Source organism: Populus euphratica, unplaced genomic scaffold (genome assembly GCF_000495115.2).
Source record: "Populus euphratica unplaced genomic scaffold, PopEup_1.0 scaffold147.1, whole genome shotgun sequence".
Classification (NCBI taxonomy): Eukaryota; Viridiplantae; Streptophyta; class Magnoliopsida; order Malpighiales; family Salicaceae; genus Populus; species Populus euphratica.
The window spans coordinates 397524-417969 of NW_011500032.1; the positions used below are offsets into that span (position 1 = coordinate 397524).

The window sequence follows — 20446 nt, forward strand, 5'->3', positions numbered from 1 at the left end:
TTATATCTTGTGGGTTTTGTCTTGGTACCTTCACTTAAAAAAACAAAACAATTGTATATTATAGTTCAATAATTTTATGGTCTTATAAATAACCCATCAGTTTAATCTCTAATTCACAATTTAATATTTTGATTGGGTCATTATCTGGATCAGTTTTAAAAAGATTGGATATCTATATGTCATTATGTCCAAGAAGATACTTAAAATCTAAATATCCAACTGTGGAAATTAAAAGAAAAGGAGGAAGAAGAAGATTTTTAAACTAGAGATCTTGATATGATAGCAGTGATTTTTAACTATGCTAGGATTCACTTGGAAATCTGATTAGACATGCATGGTTAAAACTGTATTTTACTTTTATCATAGTTTTGAAAGTATTTTATTAATCAATATGTACGTATAATAATTTTATAATATTTTATTAAAAACCCTCCTTAGAAATTTTAATTAGAAAAAAACTATTTTTTTAAACTTAATTTTTTAAATTACAATCATAAAAGCTAGCACCGTAATACCGGTCCTCTCATATAAGTGTTCAACATTCATGGTTTTTTTCTCGGGCACGTCGGTATCAAATCGATCCAAAAAAGTTAGGTAAATTGTCTATTCTAGTTGTTGCATATTAAAATGAAGCATGGCTAAGCATGGCTAAGCATAGAAAATGGTAAAAGCTCAAGTACTGAACTGATCAGTTGTTGAGAGGTCAAATTCACAAGTCCTTCGGCATGGGTGCCCAAGCGTGATTGTGTGCGATATCAGTGATCCATAATGTTCCTTTACACAAGTTTGGGTAATCACACAGTGAAGGGAATCAAACTACAAAATTCTACTACCATGCATTAAATATCAGCATGATGATATATGTATATTGTGGCCAACTTATGAAGAATATTATTTTAGTACAAACACATTTTTTTTTTAAAAAAAAAGACTTATGAAGGATATTTTATTATGGTGAGAAATTTATAGAAATATATATACACTTCTTATATTTTTTCAAATCACTCCCATTTCTTCGAAGTACTCCATTTCTATGCTGGTAATCTCTTCCCATTCTATTAAAATGCCGACAGTAATTGAGATATATCTTTGTCAAACGTTAATCAACAAGAGAGTTATGTTTGTTTAAGAAAGAAGCTAGCTACTTCAAACAGTTATGGCATGCATGGGAAAGTACTTTGAGAACATCTTCATCATTGAAAAAAAGAATTGAATAGTGCTAATCGTTATGAATGTCTTTCTCATCATACTGTTAAAAGTTTTTGTTTCCCACAAGTGGATGGAGCTAGCTCTGTAGCAAAATGGATGGGGAATGATATTTTTGCCCAAGTTAGAAACATAAGTTTCTTTCTTGTTAAGATATTGTCAAATTTATTAACGATAATATTAATACTGAAAATAATATTAAATGGTGATTATATTTACACAAAAAATTAATGATATTATTAATAATTATATTTATATCAGGAAGAGATATTCTAGGAATTAAATGCATGTCTTATCATTTATTGCATTATTAAATATAGTATTTTTAAATCAAAGAATTGTAATATAAATTGGACTCTGTAATATATATATGACTCTATATAAATTGGACTCTGTAATATATATATATATATGACTATGACGTAACAATAATTTATAAGTTTTTTTTTGCAAACTATTCTGCAACACTTATACATAATTCTCTTTTTATTTTCATATCTTTATATGATATCAGAGCCGTTGACTCACATCACACAAATGACTTCTTCGTCAACAAACATTTCTGATGCTGCTACCATTGGCAATCCTTCACTTGTTTCACCTTTAGCTATAAACGTTACAAAACTCTCAAAAGATAACAATCATGTTTAAAAAGCACAATTAATTCCTTTTATGGGCAAGGTCTGTTTGACTACCTTCGATGGAACCATACTATCATGTCTAAAAAGCATAATTAAGGACTACTCGAGGAAAATCATTCATCGCGGCACCTTTAAAGATGTTTTATATTAATTCTCTAGCCTGTTAGACACCTTTCCTCCTCATGCACTCACAGCTATAGGCGCTTCTTACCAATTATAGCATAACCAGCTTGGTCATGCCTCATTTCCAATTCTTCAAAAATTAATTTATGTATTTATGTTACCTGTTGCAAATAAAAGACTTCTAGTTTGTTTAGATTGTCAACAAGCTAGAAGCAGCCAATTATCTTTCAAAACTAGTAATAATAAATATGTTCATCCTTTAGACATAGTGTGTACTAATGTTTGGAGACCAGCATCTATCTTGTCAAACAACGGTGCTCGATATTATGCATGTTTTTTGGATGATTGCACTAAATTTATATGCCTGTTTTCTCTAAAGTTAAGATCTGATATCAAAAAATTGTTTTTGATTTTTAAAACTTCTGTTGAATGACAATTTAATTGTATAATAAAAAACATCCAATCTGATTGGGGAGGTGAATATCGCTAAATTTTTACACTCCTAAGTCATATTTGAATTCATCATTGTAGATATATCCATACACTTATTAGCAAATAAGTGCTATTGAATGTCATGATAAATAAATTGTTGAAGTTGGTCTTTCATCACTTCTACATTCTAACCTTCCGCAACAGTTTTGGGAAGATACTTTTATCACGACCACTTATATTATCAATTGTCTTCCTACTTCTATTTTTAGTAAAAAAATCTTCATATGAAATTGTTTATCATCATACACCTGACTATCATTTCCTTAAAGTTTTTGGTTGTACATACTGACCTTATTTTCGATCATATAACAAACACTAAATAGATTTCAAATCTAAAAACTGTATTTTTATTGGTTATAATTGGAACCCTCATGGTTATAAATATCTTGATCTTGCAATAGGTAAAGTTTATGTATCTCATCATATTGTTTTTGATGAAAATAATTTTCCATATAAAAGTCCTGCTCAAACACCTTTTATTTGTCAAGACTTTAATTTCATAGTGATACCATTTTCAAATACCATATCTCCTTTATCACTAACATCTGCAAGTTCTCAGGACTTATGCCTATCAATATCTCTATTCTCTTCAGATGTGGCACATCAACCACCAATAGGTACTTTCCCTAACTCACCTCGCATACCAATCCTAAATCCAATGGTAACTAGATCTAAAAATAACATTTTCAAATAAAAAAGAACACATGATGGTAAAACTTTATACCCTCTTCCCTAAGCACTACATGTCTTTAAGTCTCCATCCTTTAGAGAACTTACTTCATTTAATGAAGTCTCCGAATCTTATCACTGACGATCTGCGATGAATGCTGAGTTTAATGCCTTGCTACGAAATCACACTTAGAAACTGGTTCCTCTATCATGCCATTTTAATGTCATTGGTTGTCGCTGGATTTTAAAGATCAAATGACAAGTTGATGGCTTAATTGAAAGGTATAAAACCTAGTTGGTTGCTAAAGGTTACAATCAGCAACTAGGGGTGGATTTTCATGAAACTTATAGTCCAATTGTAAAACCTGTAACTATATGACTTGTTTTATCTATTGTAGTATGTAACAATTGGTCAGTTCGTCAACTAGATGTCAAAAATATATTTTTTCACGGTAATTTGACAGAAGTGGTTTACATGGACCAACCTCTAGTTTCAAACATCCTTAGTTTCCTGACCATATGTGTAAGCTTAAACGCTCTTTATATGGACTTAAATAGGCACTTTGCCAGTGGTTTTCTTGCTTTGCTACTGTGTTGATACAATTCGGGTTTATTAATAGTAAGACAAATTTATCACTCTTTGTGTATGCTAGAACCTTTAGCATCATATACATCCTTATATATGTTGATGACATTATTATCACTAGCTCTAATAATACAGCTATTATAGATATCATTCACCTACTATAATAGGATTTTGCTATCACAGACCTTGGCTCTTTAACTTTTTTTAGACGTTGAAGCTATCTGTGATGGTACATAAATAAATCTCACTCAATGTAGATATATTGTTGATCTTCTAATAAAATAAAAAATAAATGGCGTCAAGCCTTGTTCCACTCCAATATCCACCGATATGGTGTTGACAACCACTAATGTTGCACAATTTGCCTTCATTATCTCTCTTTCACTCGACCTGATATTGCCCTGGCAGTCCATCATTTTAGTAAGTTCATGTATTAACCAAAACAATCACATTAAAAATATATAAAAAGAATTTTGCGCTATCTCAAACACCCAATCTCCTACTGTTTATTCTTGTCTTGCAGAAGTTTCTTCACATTTCAGGCATTCTTTGATGTAGATTGAGAAGGGGACACATATGATCGCCAATCTATTGGTGTTTATTATGTATTTCTTGGATCTAATTTAATCTTTTAGCATAGTAAATAACAAGCTACAGTTGCTCGTAGCAGTATAAAAGCAGAATACAAGGCTCTCACAGACACTGCTGCCAAAATCTAACGGTTACAATCTTTAGCTATAGAACTTGGTTTACAACTATCTTAAGGACCCACTTTTTGGTGTGATAATATTAGCACCACGTATCTATCCTCTAATCTGGTATTTCATGCTCGAATTAAACACATCAAGAGTGACTTTCACTTTGTTAGAGATCTTGTTGTCCAAAAATAATTGACTATCAACTTATTGTTTAGTTGTGATCAGCTAGCCGACCTCCTTACTAAACCACTCTTTACTATATGATTCAACCTTTTGTGCTCTAATCTCAACATTCGTGATCTCCTATTCAGATTGTAAGGGTGTGTTGAAGATATTATCAAATCTATTAACGATAATATTGATATTGAAGATAATATCAAATCGTGATCATATCTATATAAGAGATTACTGATACAGAAGATAATCATGATCATATCTGCAAGAGATATTTTAGGAATCAAGTGCATATCTTATCATTCATTGCATCCTTAAATATAATATTTTTTAATCAAAGGATTGTAATATACATAGAACTTTGTAACATATGTAGGACTCTAATGTAACAGTAATTAATAAGTTTTTTTGCAAACTATTCTGCAACACTTATACACAATTCTCTCCTTATTTTCTCATTTTTGGACGGTATTAAAGCCACTGACTCATGTCACACAAATGACTTCTTCTTAACAAATATTTTTTATACTGCCACCAATGGTAATCCTTCAAGATAACCCAACATAAAGAAAACCAAAAACATTACAAAGCTCAAGGTCCAATAATTTAATGCAAAATAATGAAATTAAAAAAAAATCAACCTTATAAAAAAAATTTTAAAAAAAAATCTAAGTTAACTGAGTTTACTTGACTGACTTATTATTTGGGACATAAGATCAAAATAATTCAACCCAAAAAAAGTGGAACAAGCAATGAAACCAATAGCATAATAAGCAAATGTCAAATGATGGATTTAAAAAAAAATTAATTTTTAATATACAACCCCAAAAAAGGCTAAACTTAATTGAGCCCTAGTCATGAGATAATAATTATTCTGTAAGAAGGCAATCATAAAAAAATAACAAATTGCCCTAGTCATGAGATAATAATTATTCTGCAATCATAAAAAAACAACAAAATAAAATTTTTAATTGTAAAACAATTTTAAACTCAAACAATATGGACCAAAATTGATATAAAAACAAAATGAAAGAAAGTGATTAGGGGTTAAATTGAAAAAAAAATAAATTAAGAAAAGAATAAAAAAAACATAATTGAAAGAATGAGAACCAAAATTGGACAAACAAACAAAATGAAATAAAATGTTAAGGGAAAAGATAAAAATAAAAAGATAAATTAAGAAAAGGATAAGAAAATAGAAATCAAAAGAATACGGACTAAAATCGGATTAAAAAATGCAATAAAATAGTAAGGGATAAAATTAAAAAAATAATAATCAAGAAAAATATATGAAACATAAAAAAAACAATACAAAATAAGAGAACCAAATCAGATATATAAATCAAATGGAATAAAATACCTAAGGACATAATTGAAATAAAGCTAAACTTTGAAAAATATCAAAATCAAAATAAATATAATTAAAATAATAAGGGCCAAAATTGATAAAATTATAATTGGAAGACACAATTATTTTTTTGGAAGGGTTGACTTGAATTTCAAGGGCATGAGAGAGGAAAGAAAAAAAACTTCATCAAAGCTCAATCAGACCTCCACCTAAAAAGCATAAGGGTTAATGTGTGCGTTGCATGAATCAATAATTTTTTAATAATATTTAATTACTTAAAATTACTAAACAATCCCTAACTAAATCCGAACACTGTAAAAAAAGAAAAAACTAGAATGAAAAGACTAAAACACCCTTGAAAGCAACCTTAATATTTTTTAATTCAAGAGTAATTTCATAATTGAATTGTTAAAAAAAAATGAAGAAGATGAAGAAACTCCTTTGTGCTCTCCCTTTTTTTGTTTTCTCTTAAGGGTATACCAATAACTTTATTGTGTAATTTTATTTAAAGACAAAAGAGCTTATGATTGAAAGTTTAATATTATTTTTTTAGTTTTCAATGGAAAAATAGTTATTTTATTGTGATAAAAAAATGTCAAAACCAATTTGTCCCTAATTAAATTTATAATGACTAATGGATTCTCTGCAAAAATAATTCTACCTCTAATTGCAAGTTTTTTTGTTCAATGATATAAGTATCATTTGACAGTTTTAATAAACAGTAAAATGTGACTATAGCTATAGTATTTTACTGATTTTTTTCCCCTTAATATTCAAAGCCATCGGTAGAATACGTACTAGGTTGTGGTTAGATAGTAGCATTATAGGATTATCATTTCGAGGTTACTTTGTCCACGGGATTAGGGTACATGAAAGTGATTTGATTGGGTTGAAAATGTGTTAAAAGCTGTTCTAAGCCCAAAAAAAAGAGAGTATGTTTCCTCTTAGTAGGCAAAACGATCAATGTCAAAGTGTTGTACTTAGTACTTATCTTTTAGTCCACCAAGGGGGTTTGATTTGTGGTATTTCCAAGGATTTCTTAATTAGCACTCTTTTCACTCACTAAAGTCGTCAGTTCTTGTTGATTAATTCAAGTCCTCTTATTGCATGTAGCGAAGGCTCTTCTCAGTTCACTGTTCCTTACCACAAACAATGAGTGAAGAATTTAACTAGTCCAAAGACCAATTTCCTTGATCATTTCATGTTTAGTAATGTTCATTTCAATTCAATTTTGTCCTGTATACCATATATAAAATCAGAAAGAAAACATTAATGTAAAGTTAATTGTTTTATACAGGCTTATATATCCACGTCATGACCTCTCTTTATATTTTAGGGGGAATGAAATATTTTAAACTCATATTTCTTAAATAGTTAGCCTAATTAATTGTCTCAAACTCGATTAATTGTTGAGGATTCGGATACCATAATGGAAGATTAACTTCTTAATTTAAGAGGTGTTAAAAAAAAATTGTATTTGTGAAATAGGTAATGCTATTAGTTTTACAGAAAGATTTTAAAAAAAATCTCATTAATTAATTAATTCATGAGTTAATGGATTTCAAAAACTAAGAATTATAATTCTTACAAAGTAATTTCAGAAAAAATTTAGTAACATTATCAAACTTAATCTTGTTAAACAAGTCAATCTAATCTTAGATCGATCTAATTTTTAATTTTAAATTAAATTTAAAAAAAAATAATCTAATCTTAGATCGATCTAATTTTTAGTTTCAAATTAAATTTGAAATTTTTTTTAATATTTAATTTGATTTGATTTAGTTAGGTTTACAAGTAAACTGTAACTCAATCAAAATCTATTTTGATTATGCAAAATTGAAGATTAACTTTTCAATTTTAATTTTAATATGTGTTAAAAAATATATATATTTGTTAAATAGGTAATGCTATTAGTTTTGTAGAAAGATTTGTTTAAAATATCTCATAATTAATCGATTTCACTGGTTACAATTTCTTACAAACTAATTTAAGAAAGATTTTAGCATAATTATTAAACATACTTTTGTTAGATGAGTCAATCTAAGATTAGACCAACTTAACTCTTGATGTTAAATCAAGTTTTTTTTTCAAAAAATTAGCTTGAAATTGATGTGATTTAACTTAGTTGACTTAGCAAAGCAACTATAACTGACCAAAATCTAATTTTTCCAAACAATGTTTTTTTTTTTTTAAATAATAACCTGTGTCAATTATAAATCTAATTTTTCCAAACAATGTTTTTTTTTAAAATAATAACCTGTGTCAATTATATAACTAGAGTATGGGTTTAATAAGTGTAGATTTTAGGTAAAGGTAGCATTTTCCTTTCTCAAAATACATAATAGTTTCATATAGCAGCTCAAACTTTTTTTTCTTTGATTCATTGGAAGATCTAACAGGAGATAACCCTCCCTTTTATACTATTATAATCAAATAAATTGCAATTAATTGGATAATCAAAGAAATTATTACAGATACACGACAGCTACGCTCAGAATCTTCATAAAGATAAAAATATGTAAAGGTCAATGAAAACTAACGTACAGAACAAAACTGTGCATCCAAGCGAAAACAATAAGACAATAATCCCACATAAACATTCCCCGAAATCTCCAGTTTATCATAATCTCACCAAGCACAAAGCATCCCTGTCTTGGTGGGAGCTCTTTCACCTTGCATTTCTCCTCCTCAAGCAACGGCTCATTTTCCATGGGGTTGACTAGATTAATTAATTAAAGGAACAGGAAAAAAATTTATCACTGAGACAGCCATTAATGGGCTCGAAGCAATTGGCTATTGAAAGTGACTGTGAATGGCCATATAGGGGAACACCAAGAGAAGAGGCCGGGGATGGGACCAGAAATCAAACAGTTGCTGATCATATCTTATTGTATTTTTGTTGAGGCATGGCCATGAATCAATTCCAATGCTAATATTATACTAGATGTTAATTCTTTGGCCCACATCATTTCTCACACAACACACAATCCCAAATATTTTTTGCCCTAAGGTTTTCAATTATACAAAAGCATGTTGAAACGAAAAAGCTCAAGTGTTGCATGGTCTAATTTATTACTAAACTCATAGAGGATTAGCCTAACAAGTGATTGTCATTGCTTGTATGGATTTTGTGGCATAACCGTGACTGATTCAAATAAAACTACAAACATAATTGACATATTAATTACATATGATGGTTACATAATGTAACTTACATTATTTTCCTTTCATAGTTGTTGATGGACCCTCCTTAATTAATGACTAATCGTAAATCTGATCACAATCATGTAGGAGGAATCTGTTTAATTAATGATCATCTTAAAGTAGAAATCTGGAGGCATGCATGCATGAATGTCCTAGCCGGCGCCGGCAACTTGTCTTGCGGTGTTGCTGCTACAATTTCCATAGATTTTATGAAAAATATATGCTTAAAGGTATACGTACATGTGCTAAACAAAAAAGAAGTGCACTTTACTCCATAAATCGTCTCAAAGAAGATATATATATATATATATATATATATATATATATATATATATATATATATATATATATATATATATATATATATATATATATATATATATATATATATATATATATATATATATATTTCCCTTGATTGAACTCTAAGGTACAATCCATTTTCTTGAAGATTATGGATACCAATTTTCATTTTGACTTAATCTTATTAAATTATTTTTTCTCAATATAATTGTTTTAAGTCATAATTTCTCACTTTAGGTGGAATTAGTCCATTAGAATTGATTCAAAATAAATGAGAAAGTTCGGAGATGCTTTTATAATGAACTTGTGTATTTTAAATTGGTAAACACAATTTTTCCCACAAGATTTTCCCTCTCAATACAAATATTTCTCTAGGCGTACTACTATTTTACTCGGCAGAATTTTATATTACTTATTTTTTCTGTCTTTTTAATACGTCAAATAATTTATTTAAAATTTGATTATGGAAAATCTATCAAAAATAATTAACTTTTCTTGTTATAAAAAAGCTGGTCTAACAACGCCTTTAATAACTTGTGAACAACATTTTAATTAATAAATAATAAAACTTGAAAACCAAGCTTTATTATATATTTAGTTAGAAGTAATCAATTTTAATCACAAATACTTCACCACCACCGCCACCACCAATTTATCTCTTAAAACAATTAGTATAAACTCGGACACCAAGCTTTGTTAGTTTACTTAGAATTAAAGTGTCGGTTTGAAGATTATTCGATGCTTAACAAACTAATCTGCTTAAGAAACTAATCCACTCCTTTTAACCACATCAAATTTTTAATTAATTTTTCTTAACAACACCCGTAGCTCTAATAATCCCAGTTTCACCAGATGTTTCCTGTCCTCACACCTCTTTTTACGATTGAAATCTTCTTTTGCGTAGACTACTCCGAACAATTTTCTTGTTTTCCTTGCTAGCCAAGCACATATATAACGATGATGATGATTATTTTTCCATATTGTTTTTTCAACTACTACTAATTTCACTGAAAAAAATCCCATTTATTGTAATAATGACTCACTCATGATCCAATAGATGGAGATATTTAGGTTTATTATGAAATTGCGAAGCCATTTTCATTAAAATAAGTTTTTATCCTTCTTTGATTTGAGTTTAGGCCCGATAGTATTTTTGAGTCATCAATAGTTCTAGCCAAAACTATGTTCATCTCTTCAGTTATGTCATTTTCTATAATATGAGATAACATAAAAAAATATTACTTATTTTGCTTTACACCATAGTGTTGATCAAGAAATCAGAATCTAGAGCTTAATTCAAGTCGAGCTTTTAATTAAACCAGATAAAATATTAAATAACATATTAATCTAGACTCTATTTTGAGTCAGTCCTCCAGTAAGTTATAACACTATGCTTTACCCTATGATTATTTCTACATTATCACTTTTAACTTGGCTCAAAAGAAGAGTAGAATTGGAAACCCAAGTAAAGCAGGGAAGAGTAAAAAAGAGTTTCTTAATTGAGGTATACCTAGGAAAATAAAATTAATAACGAAATATAATTTTTTAGAGACTTACAATTTATCCTTTTGTTTACACTATTTGCTTAAACATGTTGCGTGTTTTTGTATGTGTAGTGGGTTACAGGCAGTCACTTGGATTTTTTATTTTATTTTTTTGTTTTATATAAACCCCATACTCCCTCCCCTTCATTTCACACCAAACAATATAGCCCTACTTGCTACAATTGCCATAGTTTCTTCCTTCTCCTTGTCTCCTCCTAAATTTCCTTTCTTTCACTTCGTTTTTCTATATATTAAAACCATGCCTGAAGAAGCTCCTATGAAAAACTTGGTTTGTGAAAAAAGTAGAAAGGCTTTACAGTTTATTGAAGATGTTACACGTAATGCTGATGAGGTGCAAAGCAAGGTTCTTGCTGAAATCCTCTCTAGGAATGCAAATGTTGAGTATTTGCAGAGATATGGCCTGAAAGGAAACAAAGCAGACAGAGAAACTTTCAAGAAAGTGATGCCTGTTGTCAGTTATGAGGATCTGAAGCCAGATATTGATCGTATTGCTAATGGCGATACTTGTCAAATCATATGTTCCCAGCCCATTTCAGAGTTCTTGACAAGGTGATGATTCCATCAACTTAGCTTCAGAAGTTTGTGTATATATATATATATATCGTGTGTGTGACCTGGTGCTATTTGATGTGTAGTTCTGGTACATCTGCTGGAGAAAGGAAACTGATGCCAACAATTGAGGAAGAGCTGGGAAGAAGATCATTGCTATATAGCCTATTGATGCCAGTGATGAATCAATTTGTTCCAGGTTTGGATAGAGGAAAAGGGATGTACTTTTTGTTCATAAAATCAGAAGCTAAGACTCCTGGAGGATTATTGGCACGTCCAGTTTTAACTAGCTATTACAAAAGTTCATACTTCAGAGATAGGCCTTATGATCCATACAACAACTATACTAGCCCAAATGAAACCATTCTCTGCCAGGATTCTTACCAGAGTATGTACTCTCAATTGCTTTGTGGCCTTTATCAAAACTATGATGTTCTTCGAGTCGGTGCAGTCTTTGCTTCTGGGTTCATTAGGGCAATTAAGTTCCTTGAAAAACATTGGATTATGCTTTGCAATGATATCCGGAATGGAACAATTGACCCCAAAATAAGTGACCCTTCAGTAAGAGAGGCTGTTTTGAAAATTCTCAAACCCAACCAGAAACTAGCTGATTTTGTTGAGGCTGAATGTACCAGAGAGTCGTGGAAAGGGATCATAACTAGGTTGTGGCCTAACACCAAGTATATTGATGTTATTGTCACAGGGACAATGTCACAGTATATTCCTACACTTGACTATTACTGTGATGGCCTCCCCCTAGTTTGCACCATGTATGCTTCTTCTGAATGTTACTTTGGCCTTAACCTGAATCCTTTGTCCAAGCCAAGTGAAGTTTCTTACACCCTCATCCCAACCATGGCCTACTTTGAGTTCTTGCCCGTGAACCGAAAGAATGGACTTATAAATTCAATCACTGCACCGACATCCCTTGATCAGAAGAAAGACGAGGAATTGGTTGATCTTGTTGATGTCAAACTAGGTGAAGAATATGAGCTTGTTGTCACCACCTATGCAGGTAAGCAGCGAAACCCTTTCCACAATACATAAATTGCTAACTTCTTGACAGAATATTAAATTGCACCATTTTGGCCTTAAATGAAATTGATAACAATTTTTTTTTTCAGGCCTTTATCGGTATCGAGTGGGGGACATACTTCGTGTGGCTGGATTCAAGAACAAGGCTCCTCAATTCAACTTTGTATGTAGAAAGAATGTTGTTCTCAGCATTGATTCTGATAAGACTGACGAAGTTGAGCTGCAAAACGCAGTGCAGAATGCAGCTAACCATCTTTTACCATTCGGTGCATCTCTCACAGAATATACAAGCTATGCTGACACATCAAAGATACCTGGCCACTATGTATTATTCTGGGAGATCTGCCTTAGTGGAACAACTCCTATTCCTCCTTCAGTTTTTGAAGACTGTTGCCTTGCTATTGAAGAATCACTCAACAGTGTTTATCGCCAAGGCCGAGTCTCAGATAAGTCCATTGGCCCTCTAGAGATAAGGATAACTGAGAGGGGGACATTTGACAAGCTCATGGACTTCGCTTTAAGCCAAGGTGCATCAATAAATCAGTACAAGGCTCCAAGGTGTGTTAAATACGCACCGATTATCGAGCTTCTCAACTCAAGGGTTGTGTCAAATTACATCAGTCCAAAATGCCCGAAATGGGTTCCTGGTCATAAGCAATGGTGCACTTCAAACTGAAGGATATCGAGTACTTCTTTCTAAGATATATATATATATATAGGGACTTCATGTTTCAGTGGAAGTAGAAGGAATAGAATAGGAATGTCTTGGAACCAAGATATGTAGTAGAATAATCCCAGTCTAGGGTTTCTTGTTTAAGTTGTTTAATATTTATCTAAATCGGTTGATTGTACACAGGTTTCTTGATGATGACCTCTTAATTTGCTTATATACTTCTGCCAATTCCAAGCATCAAAAGTAAACCAGAAAATGAAGCACACAGCAACTATTATGTTTGGCTACGCCTTAATGTGCCAATTTAACGGGGGAAAGGACAATAATTATTATACAACATTCAATTGCCTTCCAACAATTATGCATGACTATGTGATGCAAATGGAAATACGATGTCAACAAATATGCAGAGAAAAGACAGAATTTGATGAACCCAAAGGATTGCAGTTATGCAATTTAAATTTATAATTTTATTCTCTACAATAAAGTTTAATGAAGTTTAAAGAGGTTAATTTACAATTTCTTTTGATAGGCTATGAAACCGATCTTTACTAGGGTTAAAAAAAAGAATTTTAAAACATAAAAAAATATAAAATTAAACATGAAATCTCGACCGACAAGGTGGTTCCTATGTATTAAAATAGAATCTCCTAGAAAAATTTAAGCTCAATTAAATATAATAAATTAAAAAGTTATAGCTTCTTTTAATTATTATACAGATCTAGCACGATCAGATCTTTTTTTAGATTTAGCGCTATCCTAATAGTCTAGGAAAACATATGTTAGGTAATCTGTATGTGGTGTATCATCTTCTAGCCGTGTGAAAGATTCTTTTTTGACTACTTAAAACCTTAAGGTTTTGTAGCCCGACTGCATCAGATAAATTCAATTAATATCTTCGAAAATCTAGATAAGGGAATAGAGCTGCGAGTGTTTGAAACATTTAGTTTTATGTCCTCCTCCATGGCTAGATATTTGAAACATGGAGATTGAAACAGATGTTTCAAACATCTGCCGCTCTGTGCCTTTTAAATGACTTGGAAGGCACTGATGTTGCAACTCTTAACCGGCATTCTAGCCCATTGTTATAAAAGGTCACGTGTTATTGCACTGCAACACTTTAAAATGCTCGTTGCTTACTGATATTGCTGATAATTGCCTCTGATGATCTGTAGAAACTCATCAGTAACATTCACTGAGTACTCTAGCTACATTAACCAAGGATTAATTCTCAAGAGATTCTACTACATGGGCCACAGAACAACGAGTCCAAGTCTAGATTTTTGGACAAGATAGCACGTTGAAGTTCTGTTTTTCACAGACAAGATAAATGCCACGTTCTTGAAACGTTAGCTTCGAAAGCTGAATAACTGAGACAAAAAGTACTTGGACGAAAACACGCTTGCAAATAAATTCTGCCCCATCATTGCCCCCTGCCTAGCTTGATGAAATGGAGTGACCCTACAATGGTGACCTTGCATTTAAATCTTACAAAGTACACATGTGAGCTGTAAGAGATTGAATTTGTTCCTCATGTTAATTGAGTCACCAAGATGTTCATAATTGAGCACTTGAAATTGACCTGAAAATACGCTTACGTGCAGACACACTCATGCGTGCATGCGAGCTCTAGAGAATTCGTTGTCTGGTCTAGATATCCAACTTGGGAGAAAAAGTTGATACACAAAATTAATATTGTTGATTGTATCATTTTCATGTTTCATCAACTTAACCACCGTGTTTCACAGATGACTCGTGTACTGCCATGAAAGAAAAATAATTAGCTTTCCATCCATTACTAATGGCAGTCCACTTTTCTATCTCTTTTGTTAAAATTTCCTGCTGTAATTAGTGTTTGTGGAAATTTATTGGCTAACGGACATAAAAAGACTGATTACAAGTAGTTAGAAGAGAAGAATTAATAGCAAGAAAGTTGGGGCTCCATGTAGAGGAGTACTAGTTAAAAAAGGAAACGTGCTGCTGTTAAAAGATGATGGTAATTTAGGAGGCAGTTCAGAGGTTTTAGTGATTAGAAATTGAAATGAAAGTAGTTCGATAGTAAAGATCTCTAGCTGTAATAGTTTAGTAAAAAAAGAACTTAGTTTATAGTTTGGAAATTGTTGAAGTATGCGGAATACACAAAACAAAAACTTTGTTGCTAGAAGATGTAATACAAGAAGAGTTTTAGGACAAAGACTTTGAGATTAGCATAGTTTTTGGCTTGCTTTACGGATGATGCTTGCATGGCTATCTATAGCCTTCCTAACTAACTTTAATGGAACAATCTAAACAAATTTTCCAACCAGAGGACTTGCTGGAAATTTAGCCAATACACAAGAAAATTCTAGAGTTTTTTGAATTATGGACAAGCATTCTTTTTTTCCCAAAACATTCCTAGTGTTTGTTTGATTTTTCTGGAACTTTCCTAACTTATCTTAGAACTAGTATTTTGTAGTGTTTTATAGAATTTATCTCTAGAATCTTGTTTAAGTGCGTTAATAATTTAACACTTCTTCTTAATGCACTTAATTGATATTCCTAATTGTTCTCGTAATGACTTGAACTTGAATCGTTGATGCATATTTGCTAATTGTTCTTTAATCCTGCAATACTTAAAAGTGAATTTTTTATTGCCAACTACTTCAAAAAATGATATTTGATTAATATATAATTAGTCCTACTATGGAATACAGGATTTTTCATCATAGTAATTGTTGATTTATTATCATATAATATCGTTGTAGATCCTTATTGACATTCTCTCATAGCTTCTAGTATTCTTTTAAGCCATATAGCTTGACTTGTTGCTCTTACGGTTGCAACATACTTTGCTTCAATTGATAATTTTGCTATAGACACTTGCTTTTTAGATGTCTAAGAGAATATTCCAAAACTGAGTCAAAATGTATAGCTTGAAGTGCTTCTTATATCATCAATTGATCTAGCCCAATCATTGTATGTCCATCCATATAGTCTTACATCAATAATTAATATATACCATATGCCATACTCTTTTGTTCCCTACAAGTATCTAAGTATTCTTTCAACAGCTCCAAAGTGGATTTTTGGCTTGGACTTTACATGAACCTTAATAGTAGACTTGTTGCATACATTATATCTAGCCTTATTATTGTTAGATATAAAAGCTTTTTATTAAACTTCTGAATATTGATGTGTCCTTCTTTTTTTAATCCATCTTTCTTTTATAATCTCTTATTAGTCACAAATGGAGTAGCAATTGCATTATATCCTGTCATCTGTAATTTCTTCAAGAGTCTCTAAGTGTATTTCTTTTACGAGATAAATATTTCTTCATTTTATTGATTTATTTTTATCCCTAAAAAATAATGCATCAAACCCAAATTTATCATTTTAAAAGTCTTCATCATATCTTGAATCATCTCCTTGTTATTTCCATATAGATAAGATCATCTACATACACTTGTTATTTCCATATAGATAAGATCATCCACATACAGAGAGATTGAGAGTGTTAGAGTTACCTTGGTTTTTTAATGTACAGTGTTGGCTCACTCTTACTTCCTTTCAATCCTTGTTCATTAAAGTAGTTGTCAAATATGTTATACTAGACCCGTGGTTTTTGCTTGAGCCCATACAATACTTTCTTTAATTTTAATATTTTATTTATGCTACTTTTTACTAAAAAATTAAATGGTTACTCCACATATATTTTTTATTCTAAAACTCCATTCAAGAAAGTATACTTCGCATCAAGATAATAAATTTTTTATCTTTTTTGAGCATTTAAAGCAATTAATGCTTAAATAGTGTCTAGCTAAGCAACTCCAACAAATATTTTATCATAAACAATGCCAGGTAGTTGAGAGTAGCTTTTGCTACTAACCTTGCTTTATACTTTTGTATTGAGATATTAGAGTTAAACTTTGTTTTATAGACCCACTTAACTCTAATAACCTCTTTATCTTTTAGTTGATTCATTAGCTCACAGGTCTTATTTTTCTCAATCATTTTAATTTTTTTTTTCATTGCCTTCACCTAAACTTCTTTCTTAGATGTAGCTTCATAGCTTTTAGGCTTGCTTCACAACTGTGAAACTGTAGCTTTTATAAATGTTAATTAGTGACCTTATTTTACTAACTAGTGAACTTGAAGAAATTCTTTCTTGCCTTATAATTGATGGTGATCTAGGTGAACATGGAGGGGTTGATGATTGACTTGTTGATGAAGAAGATCATGGTGATGATAGTTGATTTCTACTTTCTTCAACATCTCTTTTATCAGCTTAAGTTTAGTGATTATTCTTTTTTCAACTTTTTCTTCATCCCAATTCCACTTAGCATTTTTATCGAACTCAATATCTCGACTGATAATTAGTTTCTTGGTCTATAAATTGTATACCCAATAGCCTTTTGATATTGAACTATAGCTAAAAAAATATTCCTTTCTCAGTCTTGTTATTGAACTTACTCATTTTTTGCCTTTGGAATACAAGTGTAACATATATTGCCAAAAACTTTGAGATACTTTGCTAAAGGCTTCCTTCCTGGCCATGCTTCCACTAGTGTTTTATTTGTCATTGTTTTTGCTGAACATCTATTTAGTATATATATAGTAGTGGATACTACCTATGCCCAAAACTTATTTGAAAGACTTTTCTCCTTTAGCATTGATCTTGCCATCTCTAATATTGTCCTATTCTTTCTTTCTGATACTTCATTTTGTTTAGGAGCATATTCTAAGATAAGTTGTCACTTGACAGCTTCTTCTTCGCAGAGTTTTGCAAACTCTTTTAAGTTGTATTTTGTACCTTGATCACTCCTCAACACCTTAATATATTAGCCATTTTGCTTTTCAATATAGTTTTTAAATTTTTTGAATATATGAAAAACTTCTCATTTTTCACGCATGAAGTAGACTCATGCCATTCTAGTATAATCATTAATGAAGAGAATGAATTACCTTTTTTGATTTAGTGACAATGTCCTCACCGATCCACACTCTAATGAGCTTTTTGCTTTCTAAGCTCCTCTAAAAGGAAATTATCGTCTTAGTTGCTTGCCAAGTAGGCAACTTTCACAAACATCATTTACTTCGATTGTTTTTGGAAGATCTTTCATCATATTCTTCTAACATAGGTCCTTCAACACCTTGAAATTAAAGTGGCCAAATCTTCGATGCCATAACTTGGAATCATCAACTTGTGCCTTCATTGCAGTATTTTGGATATATTGTCATCTGATAGGAAAACATCTATTTTTCATCCTTATTACCCTTTTTTTTATCATATATGGTGTAACGATCTCCATCAAAGTAAAGAGCTTAACCTTTTTCCTACATCATGCCTACACTGAACAAATTATTTTTGAAATTCAAGATAAGCAATACATCGTTGACAAATTACATACATTTCTTTGTCTCTATAATGATATTGACTTTTCCTTTAGCCTCAACCTCTGTATTTTTTTAAAATTTGACTTTGGAATTGACTGATGAGTCTAAATTGTGAAATAGGATATCCTTACTTGTCATGTGGTTACTGCACATGCTATCAATATACCACATATCTTATCTTTAGTGGTAGCATGATAGCAATAGAATAACAACTCTTTATCATCCTTTTTTCCATAAAAAATTGCTTGGTGATTATTTTTTATGTGACAATCCTTTTATAGATGTGTGAACCATCCATAAAAGTGACATTATAGTTTACCATGATTCTAACAATCTTTCTCCAAATGATTTGTATTTTTAAAAATGTTGCAAGAAGGATATTTTCTCCTTGGCTGGCTATTTTTTCTTCTAAAGTTTTATTTTCTTGTAATACATTTCAAGAATTATTTGTAAATTTCTCAGAATTATGTCTAGATTTTTAAGACCTTATATTAAGCTCAGACTGAAAGGCACTCTCAATAGTCTTTTTCATAGCTTCTGAGCCTTGTATTATATGTTTCTAAAAAACCTATTAGTTTAGCTACTGGCATGGTTGTTAAATCTTTTGATTATTCTATAGTAGCAACTATAAAGTTATATTTTCTTGTATGACTGACTAGGATTTTTTCCAACAACTCTTTGATTAGTAATATTTTCTCCTAAAGATCTCATTTGATTTACCACAACTTTAGTTCTTCCATGATAATCTTTAACGGTCTTAGAATCTTTTATTTTTAATTTTTTCCAACTCTCTTTGTCATGTTCAGATTTTAATGGTGTGTACCTTAGAATTGCCGAGAAACTCCTCTTACAACATATCTCATGCTTGCTTTCCTGTCGAAGCTCCAGTAATCCTATGAAAAATTGTATTAGCTAGTGATTGTTGAATCAAATAAAAAGCATTAGTATCCTTTTGCTCTTTCACATTTAACTCCTTTTGTTGTGCTTCTTATAGAGTAGAGATATTCTTCGGGATGTTAAGTCTCTCCATAACAATGTCCCAAAGCTTTTGAGACTTGAAAAGTGTCATCATTTTTATTTTCCACAAATCATAGTTGCTCCCATAAAAAATGAAAAATGGCATAGAGATAGATTATGATGAATTTATAGTGGCTATAAAGACCTTAGTGCCCACTTACGATTAATTGGGGCTCTAATACCTCTTTTAGAAAATGATGGTAGTTTAGAGGTTTTAGTGATTAGAAATTGAAATGAAAATAGTTTGATAGTTAAGGTTTTTAGTTGTAGTAGTTTAGTAAAAGAAGGACTAGTTTATAGTTTGGAAATGGTTGAAGGATGTGGGATACACAAAACAAAAACTCTGTTGATAGAAGATATAATCAAGGAGTAGAGTTTTAGTACAAAGGCTGTAAGCTTAGCATAGTTTTTGGCTTGCTTTACATATGATGATTGCATGGCTATTTATAGCCTTCTTAACCAACCCAAATGGAACAATCTATAAAAGCTTTTCAGCCATAGAACTTGCTGGAAATTTAGCCTATACACTAGAAAATTCTAGTCATTCTTGAGAGTCCTTTCCTTGCTTGGGAAAATACTCTGCCCGAATAACATCATCTAACATTCTAAACATCCATGAATTTTCACTACCTCGGGTTGTTTAAGAAAGACTTCAAACTCCGAATTTGAACACCTAGTATTGCTCTTCCGAGGAGGTAGACATGTCCCCGAAGTCCCCATTCAGTTTTCGAAAAGGACTTGTCCGGAGATACCTTTGCAGAAGAGCAATATTTTGAAGCCTTTCCTAAAC

The 20446-nt window shown here is 31.1% G+C and overlaps 1 protein-coding gene and 1 long non-coding RNA gene across 2 annotated transcripts; both read left to right on the top strand.

Annotated features, from left to right (window-relative positions):
• Positions 1–7383: 7383 nt before the first annotated feature.
• LOC105142538 (uncharacterized) lies at positions 7384–20072 on the top strand. Its single transcript, XR_845572.1, has 4 exons — positions 7384–7394; positions 7720–7723; positions 19861–19976; positions 20027–20072. It is a non-coding gene; the product is annotated as an uncharacterized LOC105142538 (long non-coding RNA).
• Positions 11157–13458, top strand: LOC105142537 (indole-3-acetic acid-amido synthetase GH3.6-like). The gene is made up of 3 exons (XM_011050217.1): positions 11157–11558; positions 11645–12573; positions 12683–13458. Exons 1-3 carry the CDS (start codon positions 11248–11250, stop codon positions 13267–13269), a joined length of 1827 nt encoding a protein of 608 aa, XP_011048519.1. The 5' UTR covers positions 11157–11247; the 3' UTR covers positions 13270–13458.
• Positions 20073–20446: the final 374 nt, after the last annotated feature.

What these genes read in the sequence shown, in the direction of transcription:
- LOC105142537 (XM_011050217.1), top strand. Translation starts at nt 11,248, where the DNA reads ATGCCTGAAGAAGCTCCTATGAAAAACTTGGTTTGTGAAAAAAGTAGA. An exon ending in ATTTCAGAGTTCTTGACAAG is followed by an intron (nt 11,559 to 11,644) that starts GTGATGATTCCA and finishes TTTGATGTGTAG; the next exon opens with TTCTGGTACATCTGCTGGAG. An exon ending in TGTTGTCACCACCTATGCAG is followed by an intron (nt 12,574 to 12,682) that starts GTAAGCAGCGAA and finishes TTTTTTTTTCAG; the next exon opens with GCCTTTATCGGTATCGAGTG.